The following is a 15,033-nucleotide window of genomic DNA, read 5'->3' on the forward strand; positions in this document are numbered from 1 at the left end:
CCGAAGGGAAGCGGGGCAGGGGGAGAAAGAGGTAGGTCGTATTTGGAAACCCTAGGCTGCCTACCGCTGTGGCAAGGGGCAGCTAGTCAGTTGAGTAGTATGGTCTCGCCTGTCCTCAATTATTTAAGCAGGTGATCAAAAATACAGAAAAGAAGCTTTATTTCTTGTTTCAAATATTACATGCACTTTCAAAAATTAAAACTCTTTATTTAAACATCTCAATAGCATCTTGTCAGTTTGGAGGCAGCAAAGAATAACCAGACATTTTGAAAAGCATTTACAAAAATACATTGCACAAAGTCCTATCTTGCTTTAAAAATAAGTTAGTGTTATTCAAATATTCCCACCCCGGCTACCTAATTTCAATTTATACAGGATAATTCTAATTTTAAATATGTAACCTATAATATGAAAACACCTGTACACGTGTAATCTAGCTCCTCTGCGTAGGCCATAGGTTCTGTCTCTAGCGCCAAGTGAAAAAAGTTCTTCACATGGAGACTTTTTTTTTTAAACATTCGAGGACTGTTGTGCAACATACATAACTCTATTCAGAAAACCAGTCAGCAGTTCCATGTGTTAACAGTTCATGTGTAACTATAAAATGCATTATAACAGCAAGATAAAAATTCTGCATACAAGTACATTTCAGGAATCTTTTCTGAAAAGGATCTTCAAAGTAGCGATCCTAAGGGGGGGAATAAGCAGTGTCATCTCATTCTGCACAGAAATGTTGCTTTTGAGGGCAAGGCATTGCTCTTATTTATACCCGACTAAGGTTTCTGGGGATGATCTAACACCCGTATATTTCAATATAGCAGTGCTGAGCAGAAGTCCCTCTTGTAAATGTGAAGGAGCAAGGTTTACTTCAGTCTTGTTTTCCACATACTGCATTCTCACAGTACATTTACTGAGTACAACAATGAACCAGCCTAAGAATTATTGTCCCGAGAGATCACATTTGACAAATTAAGATAATTTAATTGCTGTATACTAATGTTGACTAAGCAATTTAGCAGGCTTATCAGCTCCGATCCAGTTAGTCAGTACATCAAGGTCAATTTGGAATTAATGTTAAAGAACAACAAAACTGGCCAAGCTGCTACAGTAAAAAACCTCAAAATAACTTCAGTCACTTAAAGTTATCCCTGACTTTTAGAGCAATTCATGGCCACAAACTACAGTAAAGCATTCTTAGGCGCTGGTGTTTACACTAGTTTTGGTTGTGTTAACTTTCCCTGACAGTAATATTTATTATATTCAACAGGTATCAAAGCAACCCTTTTGGATCCACCAAAAAGGTCAAAACCAAGGGTCAACTGAAGGACACCTTCAGCCACAGTCAGTGTTTAAAATGTACCACAGTTTTTGGCTTACAGTGCCAAGCTAATAGAAGTATGCAGTTAAGTCCTGAATTTAAAAAAAAGCAGATTCCTAGTTGCAGAAAGTGTGGTTTATTGTTTTAAAAAACCTATACATTCATTTGTAATAAAATAGGTGTCACCTGTTTGCCAACTGGGCTTTATGAACCAGAGTAGTTTGCATGCATTATTTCTCTCAGCATGGACACAAAAATATAAAGCTAACTGGCAATTACAAGCTGAGCATTAGAGCAAATAAAAATTATTTTTTATACAGTTCTGCTGACAGTCTTCTGCCTTTATCAGAGGATCAATAGTTCTGCAGTATATATCTTGCATCCTCGTCCTTTAAAGATTCCAGTGTTCTAGGCTTTCCGGTATATACAAATTAAGAACAAAATGTACAACAACAAAAACAACCCAAGCTATAGTGTAGGAGATTATTCGGCAGGTTTCCCATGCACTCTGAACCGATAAAGGCATGTATATTCTGCATGTCCCCAGTTAGAAAAAATTCTCAGTTCCACTATTTGGAATGCGTTTTCACTTTTCTCCTGGAGAAGGAAAAAGCAAACACACAAACCAGAGTTAAGTTTCTAGTATAAACAGGCGCAACTGAAGTTGCTTTCCTAGATTTCTGCAACTACCAACTTTTATTCATAACTAAGTTATGCCTCGGGAACTTTCTGCCCCTTTGAACAGAACCTTCCTTGCCTTACAACTAGTTTTTTTGTGAAGGGAGTCAGAAGAAGCATGAAGCAGACTCTTCATGTGTTTAGGATTTTCATACTATGCATATCCAGATGGCACAAACCTTTCCTCCCCTCTAATCTATTTAGGCCATAGGTTTTGAGGCAGATACTTTCTGCCTCAGTGCCCAACAGAGAATGAGGCCTTTTTCCTTCACTGCTCATTGTGCACTACCATAGAAAACATGAGTATCTTTCTCCTGACACTTTAAATCTTATCATCCAGACTTACCATCACTGGAAACATCTGCAGTGGTTCTCCTCCTTGATCATAGACATACTGTCCTAGAAGCTTGCCTTCTTCTTGATATTCATCATCTAGACCCTATAACAACAGAATAAAGATTTTTGCTTCTGTCAAATCTGAAATCAAACCAAACCAGAAGCATGTCTACGTAACTGAGTATCAACAGACAGCATTCAGAAGCCTATCAAACCAGGATCAGAACGTTTCCCATGTAACTTAATGCTTCTACAGGCATGGCTCTGTATTTGAGTTTCCTGCACTGCAAACAGTTGTGCTATGTTTGTATGCTTTCATGGTCAAACCCCTTAGTTTCTGTGGCAAAACCACTATCACAGTGTACAATATACACTGCTCAGGGCAAACAAGAATGAGAAAACATCAAGGTTATAAACAAGATGGAAGTCAGGATTCAGATGCTTGCAGATGACTGCTTGAGCATTTAAAATAACTGGACAAAAAGTTCTCAGATATCACAACTATACTCTGATGTAGCCTGTGGTCTTCTGTTCTGCAATCATGCCTACGCAACTGTGGTGCTAGTTAAAATCAATTTAAAAAAAGATTTAAGTCACATCATAGATAAGGTGACAAGCCAAAAGGGGGAGGAGTGGAGGAAGGATCGAACAATTAAAGTGTATGAAAGAACTATACCAAATTAAAAATCATCATCTCCCTCCAAAAATGTTTACTACTGTATAAAGCAAGGGAAAGAAACAACTTCCCCAAAATTAGCTGTAACACTTCTTATTCCTAATCTCAAAGCTCATTAAAAAAATATAAGCAATTTTAAGAGCAATGACAGAAACAGTTTATCTTCTTAGCTGTCCTCCCTTAAGTTGTTATTTTCCAAGATATGTAAACACAACTATTCTTTATGCATATAAACAACAACTTAAGTGCAGAGACAGACTTACATATACTGAAAAGTTCCTAGGAGCACTGGTGATACTTCCTGTTGGTGAAAGTGTTTTTGGTATGTGTTCCACTGTAAAGGCAGTTGGATAGATCTTCATCGAAAGTCTAACTACAAGATATCCCTGTGATCCTTTGAAAGCCCAGCAGTTTCCTGGGTACATGTCCGGCTAGACAGGAGGAAGGGGAGAGAACAGGATGGGACACACCACCACCACCACCACCCCCACCACCCCCCAACCACAAGCATTTTGTAATGATGTTTATTGTAATAAAGAGTTGTAATGAATTCTGAATTATTAGGGAGAGTCTTAGATAGTAAATGGCAGAATATAATCTATTTGGTAGAACTCTTCAGGAAGACAGCATACCCACCTGAACTACCAGCAGTGTTTTGAAGACTCACCTTGAGATTACTTCTCAACAGGAGCCCTCCCAGTGCTCACACTTTGCAGAAGTCCAATGTACCACCCAAGCCTCCTATGAGGGTCTTAATTTTGCTAGAGTAGGACTTAAGCAGTGCCCAGGAATCACCAGAAATAGCCCGCTCTTGGGAATATAGTTCAAAGTACCTGTGCCCCCCAATATATTACAGACAGAAGCATCCAGCATCCAAAAAACAATCCAAACCACTCAAAGTAACATTGCTGAATTTGTTTACTCAGCCTTTAATTACCTGAATCACCACTCTGGGAGACTGAGAGAAGTACCACAGAGGAATTCCAAAGAGGCTAATTAATGCTGTTTTGGTCTCATAGGTTTCAGAACAGCGAGTACTCAGAATGCTGCCACCTCAAAAGAGATATAGCAGGTTAGCAGAAATAATTACTAATTTATTCCTGAAGACTTAAGGCAGAGACTTGTACAAAGCTTAATGAATATACCAGTTATTTTCCTCAGAAAAAAATATTAAAGATATTGTTAAAGTCTAATATTCTAGGGATACAATGCTTCTATCAAGTACAATGTTATTTTAAGAACATGTTAAAGGTTTTTCATTTAAGAGGGCTGAAAATTACACATTTTTCCCTACTGAGTTCAGTGGTGTGTACACCCCACACAAACAGATCTGTGGTTCTTTATTATTCAGTTGTACACATGCTTAGAAGAACTATTCTATCCCCGTCCATGCATACCTAAGCTGATATGTAACCCTGTAAACAACCATGTATAGATTGCGGTAGCCTGATGATCAGGCAACACACAAGGATGCTCTACTAACCTTTAGTCTTTGTTTTAAGATTTTTAGTAAATGCTATAAATAACACAAACAGTAAAAAAGGCGTTTCCTTTACTATTTACCTCCAGATTCCAAGGCAAAATCCACCATACCAGTCTTGTCTTGAGAGTAGAGTTTCAATGCATTGTTTACAATAATCTGTGCTTGCTACAGATGTACACATAGAAGAGGAGAATGGAAAGAGACAAGATTTTAATAATATCAAGTGATAAAACAATTGATATATACACATCTGTGAAGTTGCAAGCATCTTTGAGATGCTGCACTCCGTCACAAGTCTTTGAAAGCCTCTGTCAAGACAGAGGCCATTTTTAATGCATGGTTGTCTGTCTTAAAATAGAAATTCATACTGCATCTTGGCTGGTGTTTTCTTCAAAAGTTGCATTCTTTCCCCCACCTTCCCAAGACCCTGAGCTGCATTTCTTTGGTATACTTGTTTCTTGGGAATTCTTCAATTTTCAAGACAGCATACTTTGAAAAAACACAACCGTTCACAACAGGCAACAAGCAGTGCTGTAAGAATACACTTGATAAAGCATTTTCTGTAGTTCTCCCCATTTCATTTAACGTTCCTGACATCTCTTAAAATGATTAACGTTTATATTGACAGTCATGCTCCACAAAACACCTATAAAAGGACTCTTCACAGTTTTAGTTGAATTTTTGAGAACTTAAACTCACTCACCGCTTCTGTGATTCCAGAAATCCCTGCATTAGTCACAGCATTTGTCACTACTTCAGATGTTAGTTTTTGGTTTGTAACAGACATGTGGAGAGTAATATTCTTGAGGATCTGCAACTCTAGATCCCGCAACAAAGTCTGCAGATCACTCTTGCTCACAAAATTGGACGTAAGCCATTGGAGAAGCGATTTGGGAAAGTCTTCTTGTTGATCACCAAAAAGCATTAGCTTGACAGATTCTCTGACCTGGGCATCTACCTAGTTGAAGTCATTAATAATTATAATAGGAATTATTAGTCTTTATAAACCATTAAGTAACACTATATATATAAAAATATAAATAAAACAGGCACATGTGAAATCAATACATACGTTCAGTACTACACAAAAGTCTAGCTTTCACGTGCATTTTAACTACATTGACTTACACTGGAATAACAGACCAGTCAGGTGTGCAGAAGAACATGTGGGAAATCTGGATGCTTCATCGGTTTGGTGAACAAGACACACCTAACAAAACCCTAGCAAACTATGCAGTTTACATTAGTGGTCTAACACTTCAGAATAAAAAAAAAAAATTGACTGCAACAGTTCGAAGAAGGCACCGTGGCAACTCTAAGGGGAACAGTGTACTTGTTAGACCTAGTTAAGCAAGACGCTTAATCACTCACTTACGGTATGCTTTGATTCCATACACAATAGCTAGATCATATTTGAGCGTTATCACAAGATGATATTTTAGTCAAAGTTGATAATCCTGTATCAACACTTACTGTTGTATTTTGTTGGCTCCATTCTACTCAGACCTTATAAAAGGCTTCAAAAGAACTTAAGCAGGATTTTAAAAACAACTCTCAGATAACAAACCTAAATTGCTTTTACATAAGTTTCTTTTCCATGTTTCCATGGGTTAGCAAAATACATTGGTAAGAACAGTAAAGTACTGTATACAGAACTGCTACCACATCATATCTTAAATGCAAAACCCCTGCCATTGTAGAAAACAAGCCATAAAATCTTGTCTAATAAAGTGTTACGCACTAACGGAAAAATTCACAGTGCCACTAAATAAAAGACTACCATTCTTTAAGATGAATACTATCCCCACGTTACTTATTGCAGTGCATTTCAATAAAGCTAGTGAACAAAATCAAGCAGTACCAAGTTTTACTGGGACAGTTACAGAACCTACTTTTTCATGAATGACATCTATTTTCTCACAACTTGTCTTCACACTTTCCCCAGTTAACAGCTCCGATTTCATCTGAGACAACTCTAGTTCTAGCTTTTTAACTTTGGACAAAAGTTGGTTATGTTCATCACCATCTCTGACAAAAACAAAGAGTCAATAATTAGGAAAGAGTAGTTTGAGTCATTCCATCAAATTCCAAAGGTATGAGAACATACTTGTCTAATACAAAGTGCTTTCCTAGTTCAGTTATTCACCATGATAGACATGGTGAGCTTGCAGTTGCTTGAAGATGTTATTTAAGGCATACTTAGGATTAATATATTCAAAGCAAAGTATTTTGAAGTTGTGAACAAATCCAGCAGTCATGACTTCAGAACATCACCAGGCTGACAAGTTAATAACTCACACATATATAGATTTGGGGGAATTTAAGATTTCTGGCAAACCAGTCAAACATTATTTGCGTGAGTTTGCCACTGGTTAGAGCAAATTTCAGGTTACCTTACTTAAACCAGGATAACTTTAGAGGCAGGTGTCAAGTTGAGCTTAAGGAGCAGGTCACATATGACCAATATAGATCACTGTTCAGTGCATGCTATGGAAAAAAGTATCAGCCATCATTCTAAGCTGTTTTACATTTAGATTCAATTTAAATGACAATTCAGCAAATAAGTGTTTCTTTTCCTCTTCCCCATGGGGAAACTACTTAATGAAGTCCTGCAGTTTTTATCCCGGTATTACACAGTACATGAGTGGAAAGTAGTACAGCTGACAAACCAAAAACAGAGACAAAGGTTAGAACTGATATAATTCAAGAATTTAAATATAAAGCCTATCAAAAGCAGTTACTGTATACTTCACTAAGCAATTTGAGGAAAAATTCTAATGCATTTATAAGAGGATGAGAAGTCACTCATTCTCCTCCACTAAATAGACAGCTTTCTCTACTAAAAAATGTAGCTGTAGGATTGCTCACACACTGGAAGTGGGCCTTGTACTGATGTTGTTCAGCATCACAGCTAACGTTTACTATAACACAGAAGTACTCTTGCTGACAACACAAACTCTTAAGGTCAGTTAACTGACACAAAGAAAAGTATTGTTTTATTTCAAAGAAGAGCATGTATATCACCATCAGTTAGCATCAGGATTGAAAAAGCAAAATACATTTGAAAAGTGCTTATACCTCACTGTTTTTGCTTTGGCTACGTCAAGCTCCTTCTGGATGTCCTAAAAAATACAAAAGTTAAGTTTTCACATATACAAAGAAACAAAAGTGACAGAAAGAGGATAAAGAATGTTAAATGAAAATGACAGATTTTAGCACCACCTATACAGGACTGTGTCCCCACACTTATGTTTGTGCCTCTGTATAATAAGATTTTATTCCAAATAGAGCCTGCCTCCCTGGTCAAGTGAATAATTTTTAATCTTTGGACTGAAACCTCTTCTGAGAAGGAGGAGCAAGAACACAAACAAGTTTTGAGGCTTAAAGAACTAATAGCTAGAGTAAAGCAAACTGGGGTTTGGGATAGCCAACAAAAACTTAGATGATTTTATCAACGGGTTATAATTAGAGTGAGTTAGCAAAGATAACTTTCAATACCTTGGATTCAGCAGAGAGTTTTCCAATAATGTCTTCCAGTGCCAGGATGCGCAGCTCATGTTCTTGATGTAAAGCCAAGAAGTCAGTCTTAAAAAACGGGGAAGAAAAAGGCGGTGTATTTTATTTTGGAGTACAAATAGCATAATTGATATTTTCTACAAAGCATAATTTTTATTTCATTCTGTAACTGCTTAAGTGATTTATCCTGCAGGTGGTGTGAGAAGTTATAGAATCTGTAAAAAATATAAAGGCCTGATTCAGCAGTAGTAGGGGTTGTACACAGGGAAGTTTACCACAAAACCCCTTCTTTGTCACTAGTCCTTCCTATAGTCTTCTTTCTCTGTATGAAAACAGGATAAATCCAGCTGCTTTTCAGCAATGTAAGATTCTACTTTAGACCACCTATCTGGAATTAGTTCTTTGTCAGCAATAACAAAGGAAGAACAAATGCCAGTGACTACACCCTGGCATTTACTACTTATCCGTTAATTCCGTAACAGAAAAGAATCCTAAAGTCAAATCACTAATAGTCTGCATTATTAAAACAGAATACTTTGATCAGTAACAGAAAGCATCAATAACTGACTATCTTACCTTTTCCTCCAGTTTCATATCTTTAAGATGTTGACCCATCACATTTTTTATTAGCTTCAATGTTTCACTTTTGTCGCTCATCTGGGCAACCTGATCTTGAAGATTATGGAGTAGAAGCATCACTTTGCTATATTCTTCATCATGGTGATGGCATCTGTCAGACACGAAGGCCATTTGCTTTTCCAGCTCACTTATACGACCAGAATCAAAGACATTTATGGTATCCTAAGGTATAAAGATTTTTTTTGTTGTTAATATCTAAAAATAAAGACATTTATTCACATTACCCTTGTGTATCAGGTAGTTATTGCAAAATATTGAAGACATGGGAGTTAAGAAGTCTTAAAAGATATGGAAGTTCTTCCCTAGACTGTTCTCCCTTACCTTTGGAGGTTGCACAGAGTGAAAAGAATCAGCTGGTGGTTCAGGAACACGAATAGAGTCATCTATTCTCTGTATTCTATCAATTCTTGTCCAGTTCAATGAAGGGAATAATGAAATGAGGCCATTAAACCCCCAGAACCATATACCTAGATCAGAAACAAAAAGCAAAGAGGGTGTTCAGGAGAAGTCTCCCTTAAGACTGCTTATATCTACAAATCGTCTTCTTACTTAAGGACACAAGCTACCTTAAGTTTGCAAGGTAGATGTCAAACAGTGGACACTACTCCAGTCTAAATAAAAATCAGCATGAGCCAGCTTTAAAATTGTTAAGTTAAGCACTCAAGAATATTAGGGAACATCCATCAGTACCACTCACAGTTGTAAGATAGGCAACTTGCGCTTATATATCATGATATATCCTTAATCTCATACTACGGCTTCCCTGGCACCTAGATCTCATTTACTGATTAAGACAGGCCATGCTCACTGAAGGCAGATGTAAATGCTGCTTTTTATCTCAAAGGAAAATATGTTGCCTTATACCCTACTTGCTACATACCACATTGCATAATATCTAATAAAAGTTGGAGGAAACTTAGGCTTCCATGGAAACAATCTAGCATTTCACAAATATTACACCTATTTTTGCAATATCTTAGTGAGAATTAGCAGCATCTTCTACAGAGGCTAACTTCTTCCTTTCTTATTCTCCCTAGTACAGAGGATTTTGAATCCCCACTGTAAGTTTCTGAGAAGCTTCATCTTCTCCTCAAAATAGCTACAAGTTTTTTAGGACATGCAAGGACATGAAACTGCTTTTCAGAAATGGCCCAGCACTTTCGGTAAATATTTTAAAATGACTTTATTTCAGATTAAGACAGCTGGCCTGGAATATTGTTGACTAACCAGTCTAAATAGCAGTATTTTAAACAACTAAAGCATGGCCTAGAGCAAAGGAAAGATTTAGGATGAGTTGGTAAAAGAACTTAACCACATTTTTACGGAGATCGACAACAATCAAAGCAATCAGTACGCAGGCTACTCTTTATGAGCTCATTGCTATTCCTATGAAGAGATGTAAAGAAAAAAAAAAAGGACTTCAGTGCATTTACTTACTCACCCACTCTCTCTGTCTAAAGAGCTCTATGAAATTAAATCAAGGGTATTCCTTTCATGGTAAGGGGAAAGCTCACTGACTTATCAGTACTTTGAGAGCTTGAATTGCTGCCCTGTTCACAAACAAACTTGCTCTTTTTTGCTTCTGCATCTTCTTCATAAACTGAAAGTTCAACTAAAAATGCTATTTTGGAACAGCTGTAGAAAACATACACCGATTTGTATTGTAACTAAACGATTCACATACCTAGTAGAAACAGCAGGGGGATAAGAAACAGTAATAGCTTGTAGATCTTTGGAAGGCATCTAGAGAAAGAGAGAGGAAAGTTTACAAGAAACAATACATTTATCATATTTTATTGTTTTATATTGTAACTGGGTAAATAATTTGCTCACAAAACAATTTTTTCAAAGGATACACACCTTTTAAGAAGAAACACCTTGAGCAAAGACATCAGAGTAACAAGTTGATACCACCCAGTTCTAAGCAACCTGAACATGCCAGAAGCTGCCCTCCCTAGAAGACAAAAAGCGGCAGTGTGAAATGTAGTTACTGCAGCACATGTTCAAAGAAACCAAGCAGAGGGACATGCAACTGTGGCCAAGAATACTTTGCACAGCAGAGAAATGCACGAGTACAGGCAATGCATGCAGCTTATTAACATCTAGGTATCACAAGTATGACAGCATTATAACATCAGCTACTCAACAAAACCAATAGTCATGCAAAAAGATGAAATACTCATTTGTTACAGCAATGCTATCTTGCCAGAAATTCAGTATTAATGCTTGAATCAAAGTTAACACACCGAAGTCTTCAGTGTGTGGTTCAAGAAATGCACAGATTAGCAGCATCAGTTTTTGCTAAGAGGAATACCATGATAGGAAGCAACTACCAAACCAAACACACCCCATTATTCTTGACACCCCACATTCTGTGCTATTTACACACTCATTCCCTCATGAAACAGTCTGGTTAGTCTCCCACTATGCCTAGGAACAGAAATACACCCTCTCATCAAGCATATTTTGGTCAATAAAGAGAGTAAAGTAGCACATGCATTTCAAGATACAAAAGCTACAGCATAAGCATAGTTGAATTAGTGTAAGCCACATACTGCAGATTCCTAGTTTGTCAAAAGGAACAGGCAACGCACACACACACAGATCAGGATAGTAACCTGGAGAAAGAATGGCCAGCCAAAGTAGAGACAACACCTTCTGAGACACAAGCCATCCTGTTGCTCCCACTGTTTGCAACATGTGAAGCATAAAGTAACCTAGATTATAACAAATTAACTCTATGTGGTAACATACATAAATGAGCTTAAGGTTCTTTTGCAGTACGTGCAGTAAAACAGACTCAATCCCCTGCCCATTACATGTTCTGCATAGTTTTAAACCATACCTTTCAGTCATCTACAAACTTGGTTGTTTGCTATTTATAAGGAAAGCAAGCCACTAATAAGTATAAAGCCAAGTAAGACCAAGACAATTTAGAAACAATTCTCATGTATAAAGATAAGTAGAACGATCAACAGCATCTGCGCAGTAGAATATAACTTTTCCAAAATCAACAAAAAGTTTACATTTTGTAGCATGTTTATCTAACAATGCCACGGTAAGGATACCAGAAAATAGCAAAAAAAGTACTACCATAAAAACAAGTTTTAAGGACATCATTACTTTAAAAGCATCTTATTTGTCCCAAATTATACATTGAGTTCGTTATCTAGGTTCCTGTGTAGAAGAGGGAACAATTAAAAATTTTAAATCCTCATGAAATAATTAAATAATGTCTAAGAAATACTGATCAATAATAGAAAATAATCCCTACTAGAAGTTACAAGCAGTAAGTTTTCAGTAAATTCAATGTTCCCAAGGATCTTCAGTATGTCAGTTTTGAGTCTCAAAAAAACAAACCACAACCAAAACCAACAACCAAAAACCAATGCATTATAACAAAATGCTGTAACTTAAAGCCCACTGAAGCCAATAATTACTATATCCAAGACAAGGACTGTTCATTCTACAGAACAAACTACATGGTATACATTTAGAAAATAATCCTACATTTTTAGATTAGCAGATATGTCTGGGTTAATCTGAGTGATTATAGATATACCAACCCAATATTTTGCAAAGCATTTAGGTGACTGAAGTGTCTCAAACCATTTTCCTTTGCTGAATAAAGAGCACTCAACAGATTCTTGATGCCTCTGTCATTAAAGCTAGGGAACGCTCATCTCACAGGGAAGATTCTACCTCTATGCAAGATTCCTGTAAAAATTTACTATCACTAGAACAAAAATAAAATGTTAAAGACCCTTTATTTAAATACTCTGCATACCAATGCCTCATACCTAGCTTTCATTTAAAGGCAGCTTTTCAACCTATCGCGTGTACAGACCTCCCCAAAGTGCAATAAGCTAACAATCTGACTTGTTCTTTCTAACATACAAGGTGTATGCTGTCCCCACAGCTTGTTTTTACTAATAGGTAAGCAGTCTGCCAAGCTTGTACAAAAGCCAGTATCAGAGCAAGAAGTCAAACAGGAAAGGTGTTAATTTTCTAGACACTTTACACTTTTAATCTACTTTGATAGATGAAGGTAAAAAAAACCAAACACAAAACAATATGTATGATTAACATTATGAGATTGCGATGCAAAATAAAAGCAAAAGAAAAAAGGTCCAAGTCAACCTGCATAAGAAAAGGTGTGCCAAATGGTCCTTGCTACCCTTTTAGCCCATGAGGATTGCATGTGGTCTGTGGTGTATATTTCAAGATGTTTCTTCCCCTTACAGTCATCACCTGTTGGTTGTGGTAACAGTCAATTAATGGGACAAAGCCAGGATCAAATCAAGAGTGTTACAAGATAACTTGAACAAGTCTATTTCATAATACCAGTTATCAAATCAAGAACCACTAAGCAAACTTCAGTAGAATAAAACTTGCCCAGTTAAATGTTACATACAGTACACCAGGCAATCACTGTTCTCCCCCCTACATCTAAGTTGCAAAACAAACGTTTACTTTGTAGCTTCCATAATGGCATGGGGCATCTGATACTACTATTATAGCAACAACCTGGTGTTCAGCCCAAGGCTAAAAGACAACATCAATCATACTTACATATTGATTCCTCATTTACACCAAGATGGCTATCTTCTCTGTAAAACTCCTTTACATTCATGCTTCCACAGTAGTCTGAGTGAGCTGCAACACATTCAGAAGGCACACATGGAATGTAACTCTCAAGTTCAAAGCCTTTCATATATGCACATTTTAGCTATCATATATGTAGATTTTAGCTAAACTGGCTTGGTTCCCTATTAAAGCCAGGTTACCCACAGGAAACCTGAGAAATTATCAAGGAAGAAGCCTACTCTGTGCAATCTGATCTTTTTCTTCTTTAAGTAAGAGAGGGTTCCTTTTGGTTCAAAAAAATCTTTGAACCTTTTGGTTCAAAAATCTTTCTGCTTCTTTTCAGATAGCAAAGTTAGTAAAAAAATCCTAAGTAACAACTCATCAAATCTTGAGTCCCTATTCCCATCATTCTGTCAAATGGGCCAACCGTTACATCTTTGGGTTGATTTTATCAGAGATCTTAAAAGACTGAGAAGAGAGCATTAGCAAGTTATAAGGCACTGAGGCACAGAGAACGGGAGAGAACAAAGTTTTCTTCACACACAAAAATCAGTTACCTTCTGCCTATGGCAATTTAACTTCACTCATAGAGCATGTATTATAGAAGAGAAAGCACCAAAGAAGAATCGAACATTTTCAAGGAAAACAAGATGTGCTTTAGAGTAGTGCAGAGTGATAATGGCAGCTTTAGTTTGCAAGACAGATCTAATCAAGCTTTAAGTGCACAGTGCGCTTAAGGGTAACAAGATAGTCCAAACCTAAAGACATTGAAAAGTTAGGATTTGACACTATCACACCAAACAGTTTTTTTAAAAATCAACTTAAGTTTCTCAACTTAAACACTGCCTTCTACCACTTCCTAGTAAAAATCAACACATGAATCTTAACTGTAACACAGATCTCACATACATGAATCCTGATACTTCCAAAACAGAGAGTAGGTATGAAAAGGGTAGCAAAACTGAGATAATTAAATAATAATAATTAAAAAAAGGGAGAAAGACAGGAGCCAGCCAAAAGACTACAGAAAAAGAACACCATAGTGCCAAAGATGAAGCCCATAAGCAAAAAAACCCAAACAAACCAAAACAACCCCAAAACACACCAACACACATACTCTGGCTCTGTGTGGAGACCAAGGAAGACAACTGAAAAAGTACCTTTAAATTCATAACCCAGCTTCAGCAAAACCATTTGAAATAGTTGCACTAATAGTGATGCAAAAGATGCTGCAGCATGTTTGACCAATCGCAGAATCTTACTCATGTAGAAATACGTTCCTCCTATTGAAAAAAACAGTGTGAATAGAAATTATTCACCTATGTAAAGATGTACTTCTACTCTCTGGTGACCATTAGCTCGTGGAAGAGCAAGGATGAAGCACAGAAAGCCTTTGTTTAGCCAGGAGTATGAACTTAAGCAAGCGTGGTTTGAAAAGCCTGGATGCATTAGATATTAAAGCAAAGCTTTTGTAAGAACTACACATCCTAGGGAAAACGCCTTCAAGACAGAACGTATGACTTCAGCAAGAATACCTTTTCTTAGTGAGAATTAAGAACTCTAAATAGCAATGAATTCCTTGCTTACAGAACTCAGGATTTCTCAATGATGCGAGCTGTTGATACTGATTTTGTGGGTCGCAGCTCCAAAGAGCAAACTACATTCTTATTTTGGATTTGAAAAAGTGAGGACTTTGCACCTTCTTCTCCGCTTTTCATTGAAGGAAGTTACTACAGTAGTCTGCCTCAAGTGCTAGACACAGACTTCTCCTTCAGAGCCACAGGAACAAAGCTGCAGTCC

At 37.0% G+C, this 15,033-nt stretch overlaps 1 protein-coding gene across 13 annotated transcripts in view; it reads right to left on the reverse strand.

The window, feature by feature from the left end:
- Positions 1-161: 161 nt before the first annotated feature.
- Positions 162-15,033, reverse strand: part of SUN1 (Sad1 and UNC84 domain containing 1) — a 36,996-nt gene continuing 22,124 nt past the window's right edge. For 10 of the 13 annotated variants that reach the window (XM_072877769.1, XM_072877772.1, XM_072877770.1 and 7 more), the window contains 17 exons: positions 14,394-14,516; positions 13,219-13,302; positions 12,787-12,897; positions 11,265-11,363; positions 10,507-10,600; positions 10,331-10,389; positions 8,968-9,113; positions 8,584-8,808; positions 7,990-8,076; positions 7,570-7,613; positions 6,380-6,519; positions 5,195-5,445; positions 4,572-4,656; positions 3,946-4,061; positions 3,272-3,439; positions 2,343-2,435; positions 162-1,915 (listed from right to left, as the gene is read on the reverse strand). In XM_072877769.1, coding sequence (XP_072733870.1) covers positions 1,802-1,915; positions 2,343-2,435; positions 3,272-3,439; positions 3,946-4,061; positions 4,572-4,656; positions 5,195-5,445; positions 6,380-6,519; positions 7,570-7,613; positions 7,990-8,076; positions 8,584-8,808; positions 8,968-9,113; positions 10,331-10,389; positions 10,507-10,600; positions 11,265-11,363; positions 12,787-12,897; positions 13,219-13,302; positions 14,394-14,516 — 2,039 coding nt within the window. In that variant the 3' untranslated portion in view covers positions 162-1,801. The remainder of the gene's footprint in view (positions 1,916-2,342; positions 2,436-3,271; positions 3,440-3,945; positions 4,062-4,571; positions 4,657-5,194; positions 5,446-6,379; positions 6,520-7,569; positions 7,614-7,989; positions 8,077-8,583; positions 8,809-8,967; positions 9,114-10,330; positions 10,390-10,506; positions 10,601-11,264; positions 11,364-12,786; positions 12,898-13,218; positions 13,303-14,393; positions 14,517-15,033) is intronic. The other 3 variants (XM_072877774.1, XM_072877776.1, XM_072877775.1) reach the window with 3 other exon arrangements.

Source organism: Ciconia boyciana, chromosome 13, assembly GCF_034638445.1.
Source record: "Ciconia boyciana chromosome 13, ASM3463844v1, whole genome shotgun sequence".
Classification (NCBI taxonomy): Eukaryota; Metazoa; Chordata; class Aves; order Ciconiiformes; family Ciconiidae; genus Ciconia; species Ciconia boyciana.